Below are 26170 nucleotides of genomic sequence, written 5' to 3'. Positions count from 1 at the left end.
TTAACTTCCTGGATATTATGATTATTGTCTGACTGAAGTTTTTCTTTTATTATTTTACGGTAGAATGATAAACCAGAGTCTGACCTGGTATCCTGCTGCCCGGGACCTTCATGTAAAGTTGCACAGTGTTCATGCCCAAGATGGTGTGTCCCACGTGACTCAGGAGGTTTCCCGCAGAAACGACGCGAGCGAACGCAGGGAGTTTACTCAGCTCCTGCAACTGCTGCTTCCACCTGCAGGAGGAGACACAAGGTTACACTTGGACTGGGTTCTGGTTTAGTCCTGTGGTTTAGTCCTGTGGTTTAGTTCTAGTTTAGTCCTGATTCAGTCATGATTTATTTACTCTTGGATTCTTTCTGGTTTTGTCCTGGTTTAGTCTGGGTTAAGTCCTGTGGTTCATTCCTAATTCAGTCATGTTTTAACCCTTAGTTTAGTCCTGGTTCAGTCATGGTTTTATTATGGTTCAGTCCTTGTTTAGTCCGGGTTAAGTAGTGTGGGTCAGTCTTATTTCAGTTCTGTTTTAGTCCTAGTTCAGCCTTAGTTTAGTCCTGGTTTAATCCTAGTTCAGTCCTGGTTTAGTCCCTGTTTAGTCCTTGTTTAGTCCCTGTTTCAGCCCAGGTTTATATTGGGTTTAGAGTATACTGGGTTTGGTCCTGGATCAGTGTTGAATCAGTCCTGGTTTAGTCCTGGTTCAGTCCTGGTTTAGAGAATACTGGTTTGGTCCAGGTTTAGTCCGGGTTTAGTCCTGATTAAATCCTGTTTCAGTCCTGGTTTAGATTAGATTTAGATTACACTGGGTTTGGTCCTGGATCAGTCTTGGTTTAGTACTGGTTTAGTTCTGGTTCAATCCTGGTTCAGTCCTGGTTTGGACTGGGTTTAGAGGTTTAGGTTTGATCCTGGTTTTGTCTGAATTCAGTCCTGATTCAGTCCTGGTTTAGCCCTAGTTTAGTCCTGCTTTTTCACTCACTTCTTCTCGTCTGACACGTCGATGTTTGTTCCGAACTTGATGTATTTTAAAGGACCTCTTCTTTTTCGTGCAACACTGAAGGAAACAGAAAAAATAAGAAAAGTTACACATTTATACATAAAAAAACATCCCCTGGTTTTCACTTTAAGGTAATTTTCTTTATCCTGCGGTCGGATGTTAACAAAATATTCAAATTCTAAATCAGATAAAATATATTTCCAGTGAGTTGTACCTGTCTGCTGAGGCTGGCTCTGCGTCCGATGGCTCTTTTAGTGCTTTCTTCTCATTCTCCTCCTGAAAAATAAAAACAGTGAATCGATTAGTCAAAATTTAAATTTTAAAAAATCGAATTAATTAAAGGTGCACTGTGTAACTTTTCTAGTACGAGGTCTTCCACAAGATTGTTTTTGCCTTGCACAGTATGGGATTAAATTATTATTAAATTGCAGGTGTTTTCTTGCTCAAAAATACACGGACGAGCTCACCTCTCCACAAATGTGACCTGTAACTTGGCCTGGAGGCACTGAGGACTTGTCTCCATGGAAATACATAAAGTTTAATGTCATAATGTGGGACATTCGAGACAAAGCAATAAGCAGGAAAGCGAGCAGGTGGCAAACCCTCAACAGGAAGGTTACATAATGCACCTTTAAACATCAAATTTGAGATACATGTTTGAAAAAGTAGGATTCTGTTGGTTTATTCCTGGCTAAGTCTTGGTTAAGTTTTGGTTTAGTCCTGGTTAAGACCTGGTTTAGCCCTGGTTCTGTCATAGTTTAGTCCTGGTTTAGACAATCCTCATTTACATCTGGTTTAGTCCTGGTTTAGCCCTGGTTTATCCCTTGTTTAGACCTGGTTCTCTCATAGTTTAGTCCCAGTTTAGACAATCCTGATTTACTTCTGGTTTAGTCCTGGTTTAGTTCTAGTGTAGTCCTGGTTTAGGCCTGGTTCAGTCATAGTTTAGTCCTGGTTTACTTCTGGTTTAGCCCTGCTTTAGTCATAGTTTAGTCCTGGTTTAGACAATCCTGATTTAGTCCTGATATAGTCCTCTGGTTTAGTCCTGGTTAAATCCTGGTTCAGTCATGGTTTATTTAGTCTTGGTTTAGTTCTTGTTCAGTTCTGAATCAGTCCTTGCTTAGTCCTGGTTCCTGTTTTAGTCCTGGTTTAGACCTGGTTAGTACTAGATCATAATGCACCTTTAAATGCACCTTTAAACATAAATTTGAGATAGACGTTTGAAAAAGTAGGATTTTGTTCCCAGTCCACATTATAAACAAGATTTTCAGTTAAAGTTTTATAGTTCAAATATTTATGTGTCTGTTTTCACTGCCCCTCGTCCTCCTCGTCCTCTCACCCGCAGAGACTCCTGGAAGGACGCCGCCTGATACTGGGCGTATTTGGCGATGGTGGTGTGGCCCCGCCCACTCTCACATCGCCATAGTTTCTTGGTCCCGGTCTGGTCCCAGTTCTCGTCGGCGGGCTGAGAAAGCTGAGTCCAAACCTCCACCATGTGCTCTGGGTTTGCCTCCACCAGAGTCTTAGTGGAGAAGAGCCCCAGGTCTGAGGACGGGAAAGAAGACAACAGTTTATAATATCTGATTATTTTATTAGTTTTTTTTTAATTCTTTAAGTAGATTTGAAAATGTTCTGTACCGAGTTTGAGAGCTCCGGCGAGTCCTCTGATGACGGTGACCGGGTTGGAGGGGTTTGTGCAGAACTGATGCAGCGGAGGAAAGAAAGCGTCCCTTTTGTTTTCCAACTACAAAGAGAAAAAGAAAAATATACTCATTTACTTTTACTTAGTCCCAAGAGGTTCGTTTGCTCTTCCGCTAATTTATGTTATTAGGTTCTTTTTTTCAGACCAAGACTTTGTTTTCCATACTTGACATGGCAAAGGATAAAATTCAGTTTGTCGACAAAAGTTAGTTTGGTCGAATATGTTTCGCCGCTCATCCAAGCTCCTTCTTCAGTTTTGGTCAGATGCTGGTGGACACTTCCTTATATCTGTCTGAAACTACGCTGAAACTAACACACCTACTTGTTTACATTTTCTGTAAACAAGTTAGTTAGGCCTATTCATCTTGCTCTGAGTGTGGAGTCTTATTAGCATAACCATTCAGGGCCATAATGAAGCTTTCACACCTCTGGACCTGACCTGGCTACATCTATTGTTCTCATTTGTTTTGATTTAGGTTTGAGGATGGATGATGTCTGCAGCCTCCAAGTAATGTATTTCTTAACAAAAATGGTTCCTTTAACTCCCCTGTCAAACCAATTCTTTTCTCTGGCTAAAATCTGTACCTCACTCTGTACAGCAGACTGAGGTCCCGTGTTGCTCTCTCGTCTTTGTTGGTTCATCCTCTCGTGAAGTAGCTGTTTAGTTTCTCTGTTGTAGCGCTCACTGCAGTCTTCACTACACTAAACGGAGTAGACCACATTGTTTTGTCCTTTGGGTGGACCAGTTTCCCAGGTGTGTGAGAGTAAAAAAAGCCCTCTCGTTTTATAGTATACTGTCCTGAGGAAGTCGGACTGCAGTTGGCGCTGTCGTCCTGCCTCCACCGGTAGGAAAACAACGCCAAAACATGTTTAAATCAGCTGAGCAAGATCACATGACCAAACTGTCAGGTATGAAAACAAACTTTTGGCATGAAAAAAGAAGCTCATAACATAATATACTTTGTGTTAATTCCTCCTTTTCCACCAAGATTTTTACTTTATTTAGTTTGCTCCATTACGTGCTTTTAAAGCCCGCCACACACTACAGGATGTTTCGGTCTTAAACCATTTTTAAACGTGTGACAAAAAGTGCAAACCACAGACACGAGGAGAATATTATGACATTTAAAGTCTCTGATCTCAAAGATTTCTACAGGATGTGATGACAGATCACAGGATATAAAGGTGCGAGCGCGATAGCGTCCTGTGGTTTCCTGTCTACAGTAAAACCACTCGCTCTGAGACTCTTAAGTGTTCAAAAGGTCAAAGCTCTGCACTTCTAGTTTAGATACAAGTCAAAACTGTGTTACTATTATTTGAGAAATGTGGTTTAATTCTTAAGATACGTGATTTTTAAAGCATAAAAGATTGGCGATAAAGTCCACAGGAAGAAGAGTCACAGCTTCACCTCGATCCGTGCGCTGTCTGAATGTAAACAGACGCACGCGAGGAACTACTCCCACCTTTTTACCTTTAAAATCGCCTCAAACTGGATTCACAGCTCTGTTTTTGTGATTCGTAGAGGACAATTTCTACGGATAATACAGACGAGATACTGCAGTTTAAATGTACGGCTTTACGAAAAGTGAATAATAAAGTCTTCTCATTATTTTTCCTCGTTCCTGAGCTCTGTTTTATCGCCTGTTATCGTAGTGTTGCTGATGTTTGGTGGTTACGAAATGACAGAGCAGCTCAGAGTCACACTGACACACATGAGGAGCTCAGAGGCTTCAAAATCGCACACAAAGACACAACGTCGGACTCGGGGAGAAGCAAATCGCAGCCAAAATCGGGCAAATTCTCCTGTAGTGTGTGCCGGCCTTTAGTAACTGTAGTAGCTGTAACTTTGGTGTTTAATATTCCACTAGAACCGGTTCTCATTTCTCATTTCTGATCCTGTTTTCTGCTCCTGGAACCAGAGAGAAAAAACGGCAGGACTGGTTTCGAAACGGGCACCGAGCCAAAAACTGGAGCAAATGGGGTGAATGAAAATGAAAAGCGTCCAAACTAGAAGCTAAAAGAATAATCCTCAGGCATCTACAGCAACAGTAGTAGTAGTAGTAGTATTAATATCAGTAGTACTCACGTAGATGCTGGGCGTGGGGGGGTTGAGTTTGTCTTTGGGCAGAGCGGGGCTGGGGGCCGGGGGCAGTCGCGGGGGAGGGCACTTGTCCAGGAGGATACTGCTGTTGGACAGACCGTTCTTACCCAGGTTTCTGAAACAAACAGTACAAATTAAATAAATACACGCACTGGATTATGGATACGTCATTGCTCTGCACCCGGAATGTTCCGCAGTGCAACTTTAAAAAGCTCTACTTTACATTTATTCAATTAAAGGTGGATTTATAGCTCAGAAATACCTAGAAAAACAACATTCTGACTGTAAGCGGGGTCGCCTCTCCACAGATCTGACCCATAACTTGGTCTGGTTTGGTTTTCCGTGAAGATAGAAAGGTTTAATGCCATACTGTGGAAAATTCCAGACCAAAAAATAACATCTCCACGGAGAAAAGCACCAAAAAAGTTACTTAATACCGAAGTCGATTCTTTAGTATCGACGTCAAGTTTTAAATTTTGTTGTATTACTGCGACAACCGTTTTGTGGAACATTCAAGGCACAGCGATGACATCTCCATGGAGACAAAAAGGTGGATGTTACGCAGTGAAACTTTAAATCATAATATGCGTTGGTTTGCGTTGGTAAAGCCGACGTATTTCCACTATTGTGCTCCTGGTTTCTGCACAGCAACAGCAGCAGCAGCAGCAGCAGCCTTGAGTCCTGAATGAAGTTACATAACGCGCTTTTGTGTTTGTAGTCGCGCCGTTTTTCCACTGGGGGGCGCTGTCTTCACGACTAAACGCAACAAAAAGCCCCCGGTCCACTCTGCATAAATAATTTCACATTTTAGAAGCGACTGTCAAAAAGCTTTCAATTCATTAAACGAGAAAGGGCAGCATAACTAAACATAATTACACTGAAAATCTACAAAATTAAGATGAAGATGGCAAAAAAAAAGAAAGCAAAATTAACTGTGATGTAATTTAAATGGGTTGATTAAATTACGCATAAATAGAAACGGTCATTTTTCCACATAACAAAACACAATTAAAAGTCTATTTGTGGTAAATAAGGCTCCAAATAACCAAAACACAGACAATTTACGCACAAGGAAGGCATTTTTCTGACACTTTAAACCTTCATTTAACTAAATAAAGGTGTTTTTGTTTATTTTTATTAGTCTAATCAAAACCACGTTTTGGCCCTTGTTTACATTACAGTTGCTGCGTATATATTTAATGAATTTGTCTAACAATGAAGTAAAATAATACACTTTTCTAAAATTAAAAAGAAACTAGAGCTCAGCAATGTTTTTGGTCAAATCTTAAATATATATTTTCGTAAAATTTGTCTAACTTAAACTTATACACTTTAAAATGTGCAATAGAAGCTGGACAATTGAGCAATTAAACGCAAAACTACCTGCAGGTTTACGGTTTAGTTATATAAAATGTTGACAATAGAAGAATTTGAGCACAGAAAAGACTAATATAACTTTTTAATTAAATTATTAGTCTACTTTCTTGTTATATATAATTGAAGTTGAGCTAAAGAACCTAGTCTGAAATGGGTCTACACTAAACAAAAACAAACTAAACAATTCTTCATTACCTGATTCTCATTTTGATTCTAATATTTCTTGCTGTTTTTGTTTATTTATTTTGACTTGTACATTTACATTTATATAATTATGCCTTATTTGACACGTTTCTCTTCCTCTTTTTTACTATTTATTTAGAATTTATTAGTACCATTTATATTTTTTGCTCTTGGTTATTATATTATATTGTGATGTGTGAGCTGCTGTGTCCAAGTAATTTCCCTTTTGGATCAATAAATTTTGTCTAAGTCTAAGTCAAAATATGTCTGAAACTTCTTTTTTTTAATCAGACTTGTCACATGACTTGTTTTCTAGGTGTTTTTGAGCGATAAAATTACCTGTAATTGAAAAAAGTAGAGCTGTTTAAAGAGACACTGTTTAACATTTGAAGCAGAGCAATGACGTCATGGACACCCAACCAAAAAGTGACCTAGTGTTAGTGCTGCTCGATTATGGAAAAAAATCATTATGACAATTATTTTGGTCAATATTGAAATCACGATAATTTTTTTAGTTTCATTTATTGTTATACACATTTATATTTATTTATATGTATTTTATATTTATATATATTGTATATTTATTTATTTACATTTATATTTATTTTACATTTATTTACGTTATGCACATTTCCCTCTCAAAAAAACACTTTGTTATTAATAATTAACGCAAAACTTTCAAATAAGGCATAGAAAAACATAAATGTATCCAAAATAAACAATATATCCAGCTGTTCTACAATCTCTATAGTTAAAAAATTAAATAAATATACTTAATTATATACAAAAAAAATATCCAAAAATAAACTTTAAGCTTTCATTTCAACTCGATTATATGAGTTTGGAGATCATTTGACACACAAATCGAAATTGTGATCAAAATTCGAAGGCTTACCTAGTGCACCTTTTTAAAAATAAGTGTATTTCATAAAATGTTGTTCTCGTAAAGGCGTATTTAACTATAATAACCCAATATATAATCCTTTGTTTTAGCATCGGGACATCGGGAACTTAAAAAAGGAACAAACCAGCTTAAAAAAACATAATATCGTTAATTTAAAACCTGATTTCTCTCGTCTCACCTGCAGGCCTTGAGCACGTCTGTGGAGCTGGGGTAGATGGACACGGACGAGTTGGAGGTGTGGGCGTGCGGGGGCGTGGCCTTCAGCCCCGGCACGACTGGGGGATCCGGTTTCGACGGGCTCTGGGAATCTTCGGAGATCCCCCCCTTCCCGTTCACGGCTGGAGTACTCGAATTCGCCGGACTCTGCGCTCCCGTCTGCTCCGTGGACTTCGGAGAAGGCGTGGCGGTCGACATTGCCGAAATCGGGGAAGAAGCGGTTGAGCTGTGCGCCTGAGGAGTTGATGGTTTGATTCCTGGATGGATATTGTTGACTTTCTTATTCACGTCTTGGGAATTCGTGGAGTTTTCCGCGTCATCTTTGCTACCCGCCAACAGAGCAGATAGCCTTGGATTGTCTGCGCTTAAAGTTCCAGTTGTCTCGCTGTTTTCCGACGATGGTTTTTCAGTTTCGGTTTGAACGTGATTGGACGCGGGCGGAGACTTCGTGGCCTCGCCGCCGTCGCCGTTTTTATGCGATATGTTTTGTTTTGTAGCGTCTTTGGTAGCGGTAATCGTGGAACTAGAGGTAGCCGAGGAGGAGGAGGAGGAGGGCGCGGGGGACGCTGGGAGGTGGTTCGAGTTGACTGCGTTGTTATTGGTAGAGTTGGGCTGAAGCGGCGACGACGATGACGATGACGCGTCCGTGGAATGTGCGACCTGATTGGACGATGGGCAGGGAGCGGAGGCGGAGGAGGAGGAGGAAGAGGGCGGGACCGAGCTGGGGTCGGGGGGCGTGTCCGAGCTGGAGGGGGGAGCGGCTGGAGCTGAGCCTTTCTGAAGCCCCTAAAAGAGAAAATTAAATAAAATCATCAAAACAGCAAAAAGGCAGATAAATCCATAAAAATACAAATTCTGATTATTATTTTTTTGGCGTTGTAAAAAAATAAAGACAGTTTGTAAGACTGCAAAACTGGGGATTACAAATTTTAAAAGGTACAGTGTAGAAACGCACCAATCCAGGTTTTTCTAAATACCGATACTCTGGTTTTAAGTCGATACTTTGGTTTTAAGTATAGTATTAGTAGTAGTTTTATTCGGTCTTTTTGCAGCACTACAAAACAAAAACAAAACAAAACAAAGACTGCAAACCCATGGATCATGACTGAAAAGGTTTAGGCTGAAGTAAAAAGGAACTTCTAATGCCAAACCCTTTTAAACAATGACAAAATTCCTAGAAAGAAACGCATTGTATCAACAGCGAGTATTTCCCTTACCCGATATCAACTGATACCAGAGCAGAGAATGAAAATAGCATTTATTTCCTTTGAACATAAGGTAAAAATAAATGATCCAAATGTGTTTTATAATTACAGAACAGCTTTGTAAAAATACTATCGTCTTATTACTCCAATTTATAGACCAAAGCAGGACACTGGTGGAGCCGAGACACAGGGTTCCCACTCTTTTTCACTGACAAAATTTCGGTAACACTTTATAATAACAACACCTTACTTACCCTTAATAAAGCAGGAACAAATACTTAATTAATAATGAACAAAGATTTTATTAATAATGATTCACACTTAGTAAATGCTTAATAAAGCATAATTCGTCTTCACTTTAGAAAAGCTCTCAAAAAGACTTAACTAACAGATAACAGCTGCCTGAATTATCATTGCTTTTCATTATTAGTAAATCATTCTCTCATAGCTTACTAATGATTAATAAATGCTCAAATGGTTAGTTCATGAGTAATTAAGTATGAAATAATTATGAGTAACTATTTACAGCACAGGCAAATTAAGTGCAAGTGCTAATTAAGGTAGTAATTAAGTAGTTACTAAGCGTGAATCATTATTAATTAAGCCTTTGTTCATTATTAATTAAGTCTTTGTTCATGCTTTATTAAGGCTAAATAAGGTGTAGTTATTAAAAAGTGTTACCAAAATTTCAAAACTTGACTTTTTCATGACCTAAAGTGAATTTTCCATGACTTTACGGCACCTACATGTGTAGAATTGATCAGACTTTTAGGGTTAAATCTGAAATGTGAACTCTTTCCACTCATTTTATGGTTTGGGATTATAGTTTTTTTTAACATTCAAAATCCTGTCAGTGCATTTATTGTCGTCTCTTTTAAACAAAATGCGCATATGTTCGAAAAGAATCATAATAGCCTAATGATAACTTAAGAGAACGTTGTAGTTGTGTGAAAGACATACTAAAATTCCATGACTTTTCCAGGATTTCCATGACTGGGGAACACTGGATACACCAAAATTGTCATTATCTGTGCAGATTTGATTCGTTTTGTTCATTGATTTAATTATTATTATTAGATTTATTTTTCTATTAGTGTCTTTATTAAACATAATTCTGCTGATTTTTTTCTTTTTAAAGTAAAATGTTGCATTGCTACGTGAAGCGCTTTGGAAACTGAAACGTGCTATACAAATAAAGTTGGATGGGATTGGATTGTAAAAAAATCAGCAAAAAGGAGTTCGATATAAAAAATAGGAATTGATTTACAGACAAAATTCGACTTCGAGAGGGGAAATGAAAAGAGAAAACGACTATAATATGGTTAAAATCTCTAAAAAGTCGATGTTGCAGGCTTTAAATCCGACTTTTACCTGAGAGTTGTTTTGGTGGAGGGCGGGGCATGGCGTTGAGTCCTGTGATTTTGTGCAGGTTTGAGGTAGCGCTCTCTCTCCTCCCTCCGCTGTCTGTACATAAGGCACGTCCCCATCCGTCTGATTACTACTACTACTACTACTACTACTATTACTATTATTATTACTACTACTACTGCTGCTCCTGGCGGGGGCCGAGGGGGGGACGCCCAAGGGCCCGTTGAGGAGGGGTCTCTGGGGGAGGCGGTGCAGGTTGGGGGAGGGCAGCGGGTGAGGGGTGGGGCCGTTGGGGAGAGAGGGACGAACGTGACCCGAGTTCTGCCTCATCTGAAACAAAGAAATGTAAGGTTTTAGTGAGAAATTATGACTTTATTTGGTTTGTTTATTTCATTCATAAAGTATAAACAAAGACGTTAACAGTGTCATGACATTAAACATACAATAAATGAATGAAAAGGAGCAGAAAGAAGAGTGATCTCATGTTATCTGCCCCCTTTTCCCTTTTCCAAACAACACATTCATACTGATATTTACTTTATTTACTTTAATAGTACTCGAGTAAACGTTTTGGGTACTTGGTTAGGTGTAACTTTTCATGTGGAGTGTCCGTCAAAGAGTTTTCTTCATGGAGTTGTTCTTGCTTTGTCTAGAATGTTTCACAGTATGGTTTTAAACCTTTCTACCATCACGGAGACCAAACTAGTCCAAGTTACAGGTCAGATCTGTGGAGAAGCGACCCCGTTCACAGTGAATGTTTGTATTACTCAGTATTTTTGAGCTATAAAAGCACCTGTAATTGCCTGGGAATGTGAGATATTTACCGTATTTTCTGGGCTATTGGACGCGCTCTTAAGCCTCCAACGCCAACAAAAAAACGATCCAGAGCGCCCTATACACGAATCCACTCGAGTGTCCCAGCACGAGTTCAGTAAACTACAAATCCGCAAACACGCGCGGAGCAGAGAGCGACCGCGCGGCGAAAAACACCCACAGACATACTCATCACTCCACGCCGACGAGGAACGGGACGGAGGAACGAACCGAAAAAGCGAGCGCGATGTGCCGCTTCTAGACACGACTGAACAACTGAGTTACTGCGAACACGCCGACAATCCAGTGTGTCCCAGACAGCACCCTCCCTACACGCCACAACTGAACAAAGCCCAGAGTCACCGTGAACGCCCACAAACAAACAAAACCACTCACCCATCTAACTGTTGTGTTTGTTTTAAAGTCCAGTGTGGATTATTTGTGAAAAAAGTTCGAAAATAGACCATTTAATGACAGTGTACCTTATAATCCAGAGCGCCCTTATAGTCCGGGAAATACGGTATTCAAAATTCTTCGTGCGTGTGCTAAAAAGGCAATTGCTCGTAAGTGGCTTCACCCAGATCCACCTTTGTGAGAGAACTGGTTAAAAATAAGTGAAGAAACTCTGACATACACGCTAAGGCGGGGGTCATCAAGCTTTTTTCTCTGAGCCGGGGTCGGGTCGCTCGTTTAACAGAATAGTTTGACCCTGACGACGCAGATTATATTCTTTGAAAACCTCCACACTTTCTTTACAAACTGCGCGGTCCTTACACTGAACAAAAAAAATAATCGGTCGCACAATGTTCTTTGAAAACTTGGCACTCTCTCATAATTAAACAATCAGCATTTTGCTGTCCTTAACTGCACTACAGAACTCTGCACAAACGTCGACTGTCACCGCTTGAGCTTGTTCATCTTGTTGAGCTTGTCAGGTGATTAAAATTCAGCAGCAAATGTAAATGCGTTGTGACGTGTTATTATTTACTGAAAAGTAATTTCAAAATATAGGCCGTGACAACTTTTGAGACCGGTCAAAGGGGCGTGGAGGGCTGAATTTGGGCTAAACGTTGGGCTAAATGGTCTACTGCAGTCAAGTTTCGTTAGTGGTTAGTGCGGCCTAACCCTATAAAACAGTACCATTCCAGAGTGACATATATACAGTATTTCCAGGACTATAGGGCGCTCTGGATTATAAGGTGCACTGTCATTAATTGGTCTAATTTCAAACTTTTTTCACAAATAAACCACACTGGACTTTAAAGGAAACCCAACAGTGTGATGGGTCAGTGGGACTTTGTTTGTTGGTGCGTTCACGGTGACTCTGGGCTTTGTTCAGTTGTGGCGTGTAGGGAGGGTGCTGTCTGGGACCGACCGCTGGATTGTCGGCGTGTTCGCAGTGACTCAGTTGTTCAGTCGTGTCTAGAAGTGGCACGTTGCGCTCGCTTTTTCGGTTCGTTCCTCCGTTCCGTTCCTCGTCGGCGTGGATTTGTAGTTTAATGAAGTCGTGCTGGGACACCTGAGTGGATTCGTGTATAGGGCGCTCTGGATTGCGAGGCGAGCATCGTTTTTTTGATGGGATTGGAGGCTTAAGAGCGCGTCTAATAGCCCGGAAAATACGGTATATATTTTTTTCACCAAAATATATGTTAAATTATTTGCCGACTGTGTTTTCAGTTTTGTTATTATATAAAATGTTTAATAAATAATACAAATTAAAGTGACAAAGCAACGCCAGATCCATAGAAACAAGCTGGCAACGGATCTCCAACCAAAAAGTTACATAGTGCACCTTTAAATAAGAGTACTGTTACACTGAACAATACAGCACAGTGTAACAATACTCTTACTCGAGTAAAAGTTGTGTTTCCTTTTCCCACTGTGAGAGAGTCTAAAGTGACAAAATTTTATTATTTTTGAATATTTGTGTTTCTTGCAGATTTCCTTTAGACATGAGTTTTCTAATTTTGTGTCTGTCCTTTGAAAAGAATAATCGAGTTTAGAAAATGGAAACGTAATTAATTGCACAAAGGTAACAAATTCCAATAGGTAAACTGTAATTTAAACTATCCACAAGGGAAATTATTTGGGCACAGTAGCTCAGACATCACAATAAAGTATAATAATGAAGAAAAAAATTAAATAAGTAGCAGAAATATCAAGAAACTGGTGTAAAACGTGAGAGTCGTGCTTTGCCAACACAGCCAGGCGAGTTACATACATTAAATTAAACACATTAAACACGTGTGCTCTGTACCTGGTGTTGGTGCATCATGTTGAGCTGAGCCTCCAGCTGTTCCAACATCTGCAACTGAGGAGGTTTAAGACTCGCCCGGTTTCCTCTCAACTGCTCCAACAACTGAAGACGAGAGACGAGGAAACGGGTCAGACCGGGGGGCGCACGGGACGGGAAGCGTGGCAAGAAATTACGCATCATTTCGTGAGTGAGTGACTAGGTTTTTATGCCTCGCTGCTCCTGAGGTAAAGCAATGCCTCTGTAAAAGTTTAAATAAACACTCTGACGCACCTGTAGTTTTTGTGGAGACAGATACCAGTTGGGGACTTGCTGCTGTGCGGGGTTACTGGCCCAAGGTTCACCCTGAAGAAGAATATGGAATAAAGATTAGAAACTCTTGTCGGCACACCTTTCAAGTCATTTTTTATTACGCAATATTGACTCTTGGGAGCTTTAAGTCATTTATAATGTTGTTAACTCTTTGAAAACAGACCTGGAATTGTGTTTTATTTCATTCACACATGTTTGAGTAACTTTTTTTTATTAGTCTAGTGGTAGTTTTCAAGTTAACAGCTTCTTTTACCTTTAGTTCAGTAGAGATCGGCAATTCCACGGCTGAAGTTATCCAAATGATTCTAGTGAAGGTGTGGGGAGTGTTTTCTGTTTGAGAGAAGAACTCTAAAGTCTAAATCTGCAGGGTTTGTGTGTTAAAAACGTGTGAATGAAACAAAACAAACTCCAGGTCTGTTTGTGCTGAGGAAACATTGAGCACTAAACAGTGCAATAGATCTTTTTCACAACGGCCGGAAGTGCTGTGATGTAGGTAAACACAGCTTCCAGTTTATGCTTTTCTGTAGAAAAATATCTGCGGAAATGTGCGGCGTATTCTCCACCGGCTTCATAAATCTGCCCCATCACCAAATCTTCAACCAGCAAGATCAAATTTATCCACAACTATCAAGGTAAAAAAGACAAAAACTTACTGTAAATGTGAACAGCGACAAGGTATTAAAGAACTACTGAACAAAACTAACGTTATGGTCATGAATAAAACAGAAGTAACTTGTTCACTCAAACTGATTCTAGAATTAAATAAAAATAGATTTTATGATGTCGATATCAGCATAGATAAAGATATTTGTGTAGTTTAAATGTGAGACATGTAATCTGTGAACATCTGTAGCGTTCGAACTGCACAAATCTATCCATCTATGCAAATATCTACTAGCCAGGCTGGCGCCACCTAGTGTCTCTGCTCAATTTCTTTTCTCTCCAGCGACTAGATCAGGAATCAGAATACACTAGACGGTTCGCAAAAACCCCAGACATGCAAGACTGGGCACCAACCAATCACCGAAAGAGCCAGACATTTTGTGTTGGCAACGATTCCCGAGATCGAGGATTTAAACCCGAAATAAATAGAATGTTTGGTGAATTTTATCAAGGGGAAAGACGTTATTTTCCTTCTTCCTACGGGATTTGGAAAAAGCTTAATATACCAGTTAGCCCTGTTAGTGGTGCATTACAAACGTCACGACCAAATAGCAGTGATTTGTTAAATAAAAAAGTACCCGCCTACTGTCGAGGGAACGAATCCTAATGCTGCGAGGTCAGACAGCTGATGAATCAGGCTGTATATCTACACCATGAAATCAATTTTTAATTTTAATTGTAGAATCAGTCTGAGTGAACAAGTTACTTATAAATGAATGAATTACTTATTACTTCTGTTTTATTCATGACCATTGCATTAGTTTTTCTCAGTAGTTCACTAATGCGTCGTCGTTGTTCTCCTTTAAGTTTTCTTCTTTCTTACCTTGATAGTCGTGAATAAACAGTTCATGTTAGAATCACGCCAACATTTGACATGAAATACAATCATCTCAAAGCATATCGAAGTGCCTTGGATCTCCTTTTCTCATCCCGTAAGTCATTTGCCCACTTGGGATCTCCGAAGAGCACCTGATCATTTTTATTTCACTTCAGCAGTGATCCGGCGAGCTCTCTAACTACTATCTACTAGGGGTGTGCAAAAATATTGAAATATCGATATATATTGTATCATTTAATTTGATGATACAATATCGATATCGTGGACTGCTGTATCGAGATATTGCTGAGAGTACTTTTAGGTATATTTTACTAAATTATTTTGTGTAAGAGCTACGACTGTGTTGACATTTTCGCTGTTTTGAGTAAAATGGGCGTTTTCCATATTAACTTTGCACAAATTTAGTTGACTTATTGGACTTTTACTTTCACAGCCATGATTTAGCCTTTGCTCTTCATTGAACCGTATCGAATCACATTGAATCGAAAGTGCACTGTGTCGAAAAGCGTATCGTATTGTGGCCTATGTATCAAGATATATATCGTATCAACAACTTCTTAATGATACCCAGCCCTACTGTCTACTACAGAGGTGTTCACACTTTTTCAGCATGTGAGCTACTTACAAAATGACCAAGTCATAAATGATCTACCTAATACAAAGCCAAGCAAACTGCACTGAAACACTCTGTGCCCCTTTTTTTGGACCCTCACCCACAGTTTGAGAACCCCTTCTTTAAGAGAACTTCCTCTGGCACTTTACACAAAACTGTGAAAAAAGTGACGGAAGATTTTTAAACCTGTTTTTTAAAGTTCCAAACTGGAGTTGCATTCTTTTCTGGTTTTGCAGTGATATTTACCAGCCTCTGCACGTTTACCAAACCAAATGCACATCGTGACAAACACAGATGCATTTGTGCACTTTTGTGAGACAAACTTCAGTTAAATGTGGCAGTAGGTCTGTTCTGTAGATCCGCTCTATGCTGTAGACCTGCTTTGTGCCAACACTGGAACACAAATTTAGACTGGTTTTTGCTTCACGTTTGGTCTTGCTCTTCTAATCAGCCGCACTGTGGGAGGGGCTTGTGTTGGCTGTACGCAGGAAGGAGCGAGAGCGTGAAAAGGCGAGGGGCGGCGTGCTGACGTGAGGCAGATGGACAGGTAGGATGTTTAGGAAGTTGAACCTGCCCTGTGATGCACGCTGGTACACGAGGGCACACGCTGTCGCAGACGAGCCGTGCATAGGGAGCGTGTGTGTTTGTGATGCGCCGTAGAGTCTCCGCGGGTTTCAAATGAGCGCACAGGCTGCACTGAGACGCCCCACACGCTCCTGCACCCGCTACAAGTTTATTACCAACAGCAGCGGCCTTAATGAAATATGATCACACTTGTTGAGTGTCAGACCTCGAGTGAGAGACAAGACCGAGTCCAAACGTGAGTCCGAGACGAGACACGGACGATCTACCCACACGACCTTGGCAATCGACTGGTAGATCGGGATCGACGTATTGCGCACCCCTGCTCTACTACAACTTCATGAAGAGTGTTTATCCTTTGTGGAGCTTCTTGGTTGAAGATTTGGTGATGGGGCAGATTTATGAAGCCGGTGGAGAATACGACACACATTTCCACACACATTTTGCCACAGAAAACCATTAACCGGATGTGACGTTTACCTACATCGCTGTGAAATAGCTGCAAATGTGACCTTTAATGTATTCGTTGTCATTCCTACTGACCATTAGAGGGCGATGCTCAAATATCATCATCATCATTCAGCGTTTTCAGCTCTGGCCTCTTATTCAGGACTCATAGAACCATAGTTACATTAGACTCTCTCTCTCTCTCTCGCTCTCACCTTGGCTGGACTGCCCGCCCTCCTCCTCTTGGCCGGACACGACTCGTCTGCCTGGGACAGAGGGCTGACGTGGGGGGGCAGAGTGGGACCGGAGCCCCCTCCCTCTGCGCTGTGGTTCGGCTTACACGCCTGAAGCGCCGACGGACGAGGAGGAGGAGGAGGGACAAAGACAATGATCAAAAAATAAAATAAAAATGGATGGAAAAAGTGATGATGAAGGAGGAGGAGGAGGAGAAGAGAGCAGGGACAGGAAAGCCACAGCAACAGAAACAGGGTTAATTATTTAAAACAACAGACACAAAAAAGGAAAAAAAATCAGATTGTAATTTCAAATAGGGCTGCAACAATTATTATAAGCTTGTTAGTCAACCAATTTTAGCATATTTAACTGTAAATAACAAAGCTTTAATACGATTTACTAAACTTAATTGGTTACTAGTGATTGAGTAGCCCTAGCTGCAACAAAAATAACCTTATAATTATCAAAATACCAAATAATATGCAGCTGTTTTGGAAAATAGAAGAAATACAATTATAAAAAAAACACTGAATACTGATGTGAATTGCGTTTCTAGCCCTGTACAAAGTTATGGCTGAAAGTTCCCACTGCAAATCAAGACTCAATGAGCGACCATGAGAGATTTTGATGATGTTATGAATGAGGATCTAGGTGGAGTTCAGACACTAGGGGGCGCCACGTCGGCTTTGGGAGCAACTGCAGGACATCTAAGGTCAACTACAACAGGGGAAGAAGACAGACAGGACCAATGGGAAGCCTAAATGTGAAACTAAGACTACAAAAACTTCACCGATCACACCCAGGAGAGGTAAAAAAAAGAGCTACAATAGATTCAAAACAGGATTAAAATACAGCTGAAGAGGCTGCACTAGCACTGATTCAGGATTGGTGCAGGTGTTGAGGGATTTTTTTGGTTTAAAACAACTGGATTTCAGCTTTGAAACTTCAGGTGAGGCTCATTTTGCTTTCCGTCCTGAAGCAAAACACTAAATTTTAACATAAATAAGTTGGATTTCATGTGCAATTTTTCTGTAATTAATAATAAATCAGCGTTACAAATATTTATATCTGAAAATGTTTACCTCAAGGGACACAGCGAGGTCAAGATTATGGAATTTTAATTGAAATTTTAATTAAAATTGCAACACAAGAGTCCAAGAGTTAAAAATAAAATAAATATATGGATTTAAATTTTAGTCAAATATGTACAGTAGTTTTCTGGGTGTGATGGGTGAAGCTGCTTCTACAGTGAACAGAAAAAAGGAGCAGTTCTGGTTTTAGCCCGACTCATCCTCAGATCGAACATTTAAAAAGAGAGAGAAAGAAACAGCACCGACCAGCCACCGTCAGACCTGGCGTTAAAACGTGTCCGGAAAAACCAAGGAACGTCGAGAAATCATGAAATCCCAACACAGCAGAGAGGTGCACGAGTACGAGGGGAGAGGGGAGGAGCTCCAACGAGATCAAGGACCGAAGCAAATCAGTCCAGCTTAAATGATCCTTTTTAGAACGTCACAATGAGTTTTCACGACACAAGTGGGCTTTGTCAGGGCGCAAACTTGGTATCGAACGAGAATTTCAGAAATCGCAAAGCTCTATGTCTCTAAATCCTTGTATCATTTGTTCATTCGTTCTTCAAAATAAAACCAAAAATAAGAAAATGAAAAAAACTATTTTCTTCATTATTTGTCTCTAAAATCAAAATGAAAAAAAAAACAAACAAACATAATGATTCGTTCTTTCAGTTTTCGATTTTGTGTTTAAATGAATAATGGAAAAAAAAGGATAACGTTTCCCGTTTACGTGACTTAAACTGCAATTCCGGACTTTTGCAGTGCATATGGACTGAACCAGGACTAAAACAGGTCTAAACCATGTCTAAACTGGTCTTGGTCCTGATCTTGTTCCGGTCTGGTCCCGGTCTCAGTTCTAGTCTGGTCCCGGTCTAGGTCCCAGTTTTAGTCCCTGTCTCAGTCCTGGTCTTAGACGTAGTCCTGGTCCTGGTCCTGGTCCCGATCTGGTCTCGGTCTCAGTCCTGATCTTATTCCAGTCTGGTCCCGGTCTCAGTTCTGGTCTGGTTCCAGTCTAGGTCCCGGTCAAAGTCCCTGTCTCAGTCCCGTGTCAGTCATGGTCTCAGTCCTGGTCTCGGTCCCGGTCTACTCCGGGCCTGTCCTGACACTCAGTCCTGGATCAGTCCTGGTTCAGTCCCGCATCCGGTTTTTCCATTATTCCATTCTATTATTTTATAAACACAAAATCGAAAACTGAAAAAACAAATCATCCGTTTTTTTCATTTTGGTTTTGGAGACAAATAATGAAGAAAATAGTTGTTTTTTTTTGCTTTTCTTACTTTTGGTTTTATTTTGAAAAACAAATGAACGAATAATACACAGATTTCTCTAGTTCCATTTTAACTTAACGATACTGGTTCCCATTCGATACCAAAATTTCAGGAATCGCAAAACTGTCTCTATCAGCTCTACTTTTTGCTTTATGTATTTTAAATCTTTGGTATCTACAATAAAAAGTTGCATCTATGTTTTGATTCTAGGGATGTAACGATATCGAAATTTCTCTGTCAGAAATTTTCAAGATAACGATATGTATTGCGATCTTTTGTAGTTTTTTAGAGGCTAACAAAACTGTGAATATACTACTTTTTCTTTTAAAAACGCGTTGACAAGCCTTTGGGTCCGTCACAAATAGGGATGTAACAATAACCGAAATATCGTGATATCGTATCGTCAGAGTTCTCACAGTAATATCGTGGACCATCACAATATATCGAATTACAAGTCTATTTGCTTATATTAAGAGTTATGGTGCAGCAGTAGCTAAAAAAAAAAGACAGAGAACTACATAGACCATGATCCTTTGCTCCATTTCGGTGCAGACGACAACAAGAAATAACAGTTCTAAGCACTTTTAAGTCTTAGTTCTTTGGATGAAGTCTTGTCAAGGCAGTTTTGTCCGCAGTCTTCACAAAATATCGCAATAAATATCGTACCGTGAGATGTATATCGTGAAAATATTGTACAGAGAGACCTGGATATTGTTACATCTCGAGTCACAAACCAAAGAGTTAAGACTTAAACGTGCTTATAACAATTATTTTATTGTGTAATTTTGACCGAAACGGAGAGAACTACATTTATAAAAACTTCTTGCTTTGGTTTTTTTTAGCTGTTGCTGCACAATGACGAAAGAGCAAAGACGCTTGAGTTTCGATATTTCGTGATGGCCCACGATTTCACAATATTTCGTTATTTTCACATCTTTATTTGGTAGAAAGGAGGATTTTAAGAGAAACGTTTCAACACCAGGTTTGAAAGTTGCCAGTTTTCACAACATATCTGAGGATGGAGAGCGACTAAACCACGTTACCAAAGAGCAAAACCTGTGTCCTAGAGATTAAACAGGGGAAATAGGGCTGTATATATGTGATAATAATAATAATAATAGTAGTATAGTAGTAATAATAATAATAATAATAGGTGGTAGTACTAGCTTCTCTCACCTGCGGCGGAGCATTGCTTGGTCCCTGCCTGGACGTGAGCTCTGCGGGGATGGGCAGACTCCAAGCCTCCTCAATAAGGGGCAGCATTTTAGTTTTACTCTGAAGGGTACTGAGCGGGGGGGAACTCAACTGAGCCTAAAGGGGATGAAAACGACGTGAAAAATCAAAAATAAAATATAAAAAGAAAGTTTAAATAAGAAATGAAGACCACTGGAGCAACGGGTAGTGTTAAAATGGCAGAAATGTAATGTTTTTTTCGGACAATTTTAATGTAATAAAGTGATTTCTTGGGGTTTTTTTTGTAAGAAGTTAAATCCATAAATCATTTACAAGAGAAGAATGAGAAACACACAGCAATAATTCATCATATAATACACTAATGCGCTAAAAACATCGACTTTATTGCATTTTAAATTGTCCAAAAACCGAATACCCTTTGAGCAGGTATTACAATGTTCGCCATTCTAACTTTATCGGTTGCTATGGACCCCAAAAACAAGGAGAATGAACAGCAATGGTGAGTAGATCGAGCAGGTTGAAATCAGCAGTAAATTTCGTAGTGATTTTGCGAAAGTAAAAGCCACAAAAACAGTAAAAAAAAAAAAAAAAAAAAACATGTATTAAGACAGAACCTGGAGCTTGTCTTAATACAGAGAGGAGCTGGTGAAATTTTGAACCATGCATTTGAATGTGAAGCCAGCAACGGATGAGACAGGCTGAAGAATAGGCCTAAAACAACGTGATTATTTTAGATATCACTTTATAATAGCTACCCCTAATAAAGCATGAAAAAAAGACTGAATTCACAATGAACAAATAGTTTCTAAAGAATGATTCAGGCTCAGTGCGATAATCTATTTATTTTATGTTTTTATTGGTATGGATGTGAAAATTTGTCTGTATTTATTCATTTTTACCGCTACAGATTTGTTCTATCGAAGTTTCGTTGTATTTTGTACAATGACAATAAATCTAAATCTAATTTAATCTAATCTAGCAGTTAATAAATACTTTAAATCAGGGGTCCACAACCGCACGGGCCACGCCTCTAAACCAGACATAAACCTGAACTAAACCAGAACTAGAACCAGGCCTAAACCAGGTCTAAAACTGGTCTGTGGCACAAAAAAGGTTGGTGACCACTGCTCTAAAGGAGTATTGATTTTCTGGAGCTTTCTATCATATTATAAGGTTCCGTCATCAAAAACACGTCTGTAGAGGTTTTAGACGTCATTCATGCATGTTTGAGCAATCTAGCGATCTCTCTCTTAAGCTATATTCAAACCCTTGCTAAGGCACATTCAGACCAAAGCATCAAAGCATCCTGTTTATATAAAAAGTCTATGTGGATGAGTATCTAGGGCATCCTGCGATTTAACGACGCATCTTCGGACATCAGCATCACGCTAATCTAGCATCGATGGGCGTGTCTTGAGTGTTCTGGCGTTGACGCTCTAGATGCGTGTCCAGGGTGTCGGTGTCAGAAGTTGAAAATGCTGAACTTTTCGCGTCAGATGTGTCACGTCAACCAATCAGGGACGAGTATCCAGAGAAGTGGTGATGTTATTATCCGGAAGAAAGAGAAAGACCCGAGAACCGGAGCCACAAACATTAGCGGAGTATAAATATATACGCCGCAATCACCGAGCCAATCAGACTACAGAACTACACCAGGACCAGACCAGGACTACACCAGGACTAGACCAGGACTAAATCAGGTCTGGACCAGGACTTCACCAGGACTAAACAAGGGCTAAAGCAGGACTAAACCAGTGTCAGCGTGTCATTGGTGTCGTATAAATATAAACACGCTGCAGCTGCCGAGCCGATCTCCTCCGCTGACGGTTTTATGAAATAAATACACTAAAGTCACACTCTCAGCCTGGTTTGTCATCGTTTCGGGAAAAGACCGAGACCAGGGCAGTTGTTTCCAGGACAACGGACGCACGTCAAGTATTCTTCTCCCGTTTGTACACGGCGTCTTAGACACACGTCGAAGTTGTCTGAACTCCATTACACTTTACAGTTAGCAGATCGATCTTGTACGAGCCTCCGTCCACAAGCCCGACGTCACCCATACTCGCGCACTGACATTTTCCAAAAACGTACAAAAACCAAGACTACAACTTTACAAACCTGAGGCGATGTGCAGTAGTTTCATTAACTTGTTGTTACTAATTGTGTTGTGACAGCGCTGTGAAGGAGGAGTGACTTAACATAGGCAGCAAGTGTAAAACCCCCTCTTTAAATCGCAACAAAGCCTGAATCACTCTTAATAAACTATTTGTTCATCATGATTTAAGTCTTTGTTCATGCTTTATTAACAGTAACTAAGGTGTAGTTATTATAAAGTGGTGCCATTCTCTTGTAGAATCCGTAAAGACCCTTTTATGCTCATTAAACATTTGTAATTGTGTGCCGTAAGAAAAGAACAATGCCCTTATAGAACTGCATAATATTCAATAACTGGCTTTAATATTTAATTTACTTTTATTTAAATGGTGAAAGGTGCATTGGGTAACTTTTCTGCTTGTCTCCATGAAGATGTTATTGCATTGCCAGGAATGTTTCACAATACGGCAATAAAACTAGTTCATCTTGCACGTCTAAAAAAATAAATAAATAAATCAAGTGGAACTTCCCAGACAAAGTAATAAAATCTTCAAGGTCACAAGCTACAAAAAACACAAAAAAACAGAATTTAACACTAATTACGGAGCTATTTTCACACATTTTTTTGGTTGTAAACATGGTAAAATTGACCAATAATGAGACAGAACATTATGCAGCTCTAACTGTGAAAACACAAATACCAGTGGATCTTTTTTGGCACTTTCACAGTCACATAAATCTGCTCGTAAAATGGAAAAAAAGCATAAAAGGAACTGAGAGTGTATTAATTTCACTTTTAGGTTCAACCACAGAGAAGCAGAGCACTGGTGACGGTACATGTCCTGCAGAGCAAACCTGAGGAGGAGGTTTAGGCCTCGTTATAACGAACGGCTCTAACCCTGGACTTTATTCTATTTAAATGACAGTGCAATGATAAATATATTAAAAAACAAATGTAAAATACAGGATCAAATGTCATGAAAAATGACCAAATAGTGGATGTACTAAAGTAAAACTCTAAGACAGTTATTGGGTAATTTTACTTTTAATGTAATGTTAAAGCTACCATCCGGAATTAGACTGGGAATGAGGCAAAGGTAAAGTGAGGAAGGAGGGGAGGGGTCAGGTGAGAGGGAGGAGGAGCCAGGTGAGAGGAGGGAGAAGGGGCCAGGTGAGAGGAAGGGGGAGGGGCCAGGTGAGGTAAGGGACCAGGTGAGAGGAAGGGCCATGTGATAGGAGGGAGGAGGGGCTAGGTGAGAGAAAGGGAGCAGGTGAGAGGGATAGGGGCCAGGTGAGTGGGAGGAGGGGCCAGGTGAAAGGGGGAAAGGGGCCAGGTGAGAGGAAAGGCCAGGTGAGAAGAGGGAGGAGGGGCAAGGTGAGGTAAGGGACTAGGTGAAATGGAAAGGTGCAAGGTGAGAGGAGGGGCCAGGTGAGGGGAGGAAGGAGGGGACAGGTGAGAGGAGAGAGGGGCCAGATGAGAGAAAGGGAGGAGCCAGGTGAGAGGGAGAGGAACCAGGCCAGGTGAGGGAAACGGGGAGGGGCCAGATGGGGGGAAGGGCCAGGTGAAGGGGGGGGGAGAAGCGTCCAGGTGAAGAAAAGGGAGAGAGGCCAGGTGAGAGGAGGGAGGAAGGGTCAGGTGAGATAGAAAGGGTCCAGTTGAAGGAAGGGAGGAGGGGCCAGGTAATGAAAAGACTCGGTGAGGTGAGGGGTCAGGTGATAGAAGAGGTTTCACATGTGCCATCTACTGGTGGAAAAAATAAAAAATAAACTTCCGGATGGTAGCTTTAAATCAACTCGACTTGGCTAATTTGTCAGTTAAAAAGTGTAATATTAACCAGTTGTTGCATCTCAACCAAAAACTACAGCTAGAAAACAAAACCGGATCAGCCTTGTTTTAATTTTAAAGCTGCAATATGTAACTTTTCTGGTGGATTTGGTGGTCCCTTGCCTGAAATGTTCCACAGTACGGCATAAAATTTTTGTTGAATGTGGGTTCACCTTTTTACAAATCTTACCTGTCTCCATGGAGACAGACAAATTTAAGGTCATACTGTGGAACAATCAAGGTAAAGCATTAAAATCTCCATGGAGAAAAGCAAGCAAGTGGCGGACCCTCCATAAAAAAGTTACGCAGTGCACCTTTAAGCCTAACAAATGTGGATAAACTGCAAATAAGTGTAGAATTGCGTCCCTGGAAAATACAATATAATGAAATGTGACCTGAAGTAGCTACTTAATCCATTCACTTTTACAGCAATAGCAACCAAAAACTGTTAGAAAACTCAAAATGAACCAGCCGTATTAAGTCCAGGTTTTAGTTCTCAACAAAACAAAAATATAAATGAACAACAGGTTGCGTTCACGTAATATCAGCACACCCTAGAGTCCCTGTAGTTTAACCTGAGCTGGACGCAGGTCAGTATTCTGTGGCGGAGTTTGCTGTGTAACTGTGAGTTTGCAGATTTGTTGACCTGGTTTATGGTTCATATCTTTGTCATTCCTGGAACTATTCACATGAAACAAAAACTGGCGCAAAGTTCAACGTCTTCTCTGTCAGAATAAATAAACAAAGGTGGAATTATTTGTTCACAACAGCTTCAGAAAGTGGTGCCATAATTCAACCCCAAAACCCTCAAGACGTGAGCTGATTTGTGCCGATAAACAAATCTCTCTCAAATAAACTTTCAGTCTGTCAATTCCAGTTTTCCAGTTAGTCGCTTTCACCTTTTTGTTGAATCTCAAACTCATAAACAGGATTGTGAATGCTTGCACTGACCACAAGTTTGTAATATCCAAAAACTTTCTTGACAATGTGTGCTTAAATGTGCGTTGTCTTTATGGTAACTGCTAAACATTTCACAATAGACATAAATGTAGAACACCCCTGGCGTGGCCTCATAGCAAAATATCAATACTCTCCATTAATCGGTGTATCGTTCATTCATTTGTTTTTCATTATAAAACCAAAAATAAGAAAACATTTAAAAAAATGTCTAATAATTAGTTTTTTTCAGTTTTCGATTTTGTGTTTAAATGAAAAATGGAAAAAACATAACGGCCGTTCCAATTTCCGTGACTTAAACTGCGATGAAGGACTTTTGCGCCGCATAGACTGAACCAGGACTGAAACAGGTCCGGGAGGTCCGGGACCAGACAGGAACCAAACCGGGACTGAGACCAAGACTTCAATCAGGACCAGAACAGGACTGAGTCTGGGACCACACCGGGACTGAGACCGGGAACAGGACCAGGACTGAGACCGGGAACAGGACCAGGACTGAGACCGGGACCAGACCGTAATTGAGGCCGGGAGTGAGGCCGGGAGGAGGCCGGGACTGAGGCCGGGACTGAGGCCGGGACTGAGGCCGGGACTGAGGCTGGGACCAGACCAGGACTGAAAAAGGTTTAGTCCTGGTTAAGTCCGGTATCGCAGTTTAAGTCATGGAAACCGTTTTTTCCTTTACTTATTTAAACACAAAATCGAAAAATGAAAAAAAAAAAAACAAATCGTTATCTGTTTTTTCATTTTGGTTCTGAAGACAAATAAAGAATTTTTTTATTTTTTTCTGTTTTCTTATTTTTGGTTTTATATTGAAAACCGAGTGAACGAATGATACAAGGATTCCCTCTGTTCACCATCTGAAAATATGACATTATTAACTTCAACAACGTGAACGCAACCTTTTAAAGAACAGCAAAACCAGCACAGCAGAGTTGGTAGTAGTTTGTAGTAATTGGCAGCAGTTTG

The 26170-nt window shown here is 40.2% G+C and overlaps 1 protein-coding gene across 3 annotated transcripts in view; it reads right to left on the bottom strand.

Moving 5' to 3' along the window:
- LOC110161072 (histone demethylase UTY-like) overlaps window positions 1–26170 on the bottom strand; it is a 74292-nt gene that overhangs the window by 15913 nt on the left and 32209 nt on the right. For 2 of the 3 annotated variants that reach the window (XM_055163532.1, XM_055163542.1), the window contains 12 exons: window positions 20311–20445; window positions 16775–16903; window positions 13378–13449; window positions 13108–13209; window positions 10041–10367; window positions 7427–8250; window positions 4770–4899; window positions 2621–2726; window positions 2322–2527; window positions 1200–1261; window positions 968–1042; window positions 85–233 (listed from right to left, as the gene is read on the bottom strand). In XM_055163532.1, coding sequence (XP_055019507.1) covers window positions 85–233; window positions 968–1042; window positions 1200–1261; window positions 2322–2527; window positions 2621–2726; window positions 4770–4899; window positions 7427–8250; window positions 10041–10367; window positions 13108–13209; window positions 13378–13449; window positions 16775–16903; window positions 20311–20445 — 2317 coding nt within the window. The remainder of the gene's footprint in view (window positions 1–84; window positions 234–967; window positions 1043–1199; window positions 1262–2321; window positions 2528–2620; window positions 2727–4769; window positions 4900–7426; window positions 8251–10040; window positions 10368–13107; window positions 13210–13377; window positions 13450–16774; window positions 16904–20310; window positions 20446–26170) is intronic. The other variant, XM_055163535.1, reaches the window with a different exon arrangement.

This window comes from Boleophthalmus pectinirostris, unplaced genomic scaffold, assembly GCF_026225935.1.
Source record: "Boleophthalmus pectinirostris isolate CB_2022bp ecotype Guang Dong unplaced genomic scaffold, ASM2622593v1 HiC_scaffold_11, whole genome shotgun sequence".
In the NCBI taxonomy this organism is placed as follows: domain Eukaryota; kingdom Metazoa; phylum Chordata; class Actinopteri; order Gobiiformes; family Gobiidae; genus Boleophthalmus; species Boleophthalmus pectinirostris.
This window is presented reverse-complemented; position numbering and strand designations above follow the sequence as displayed.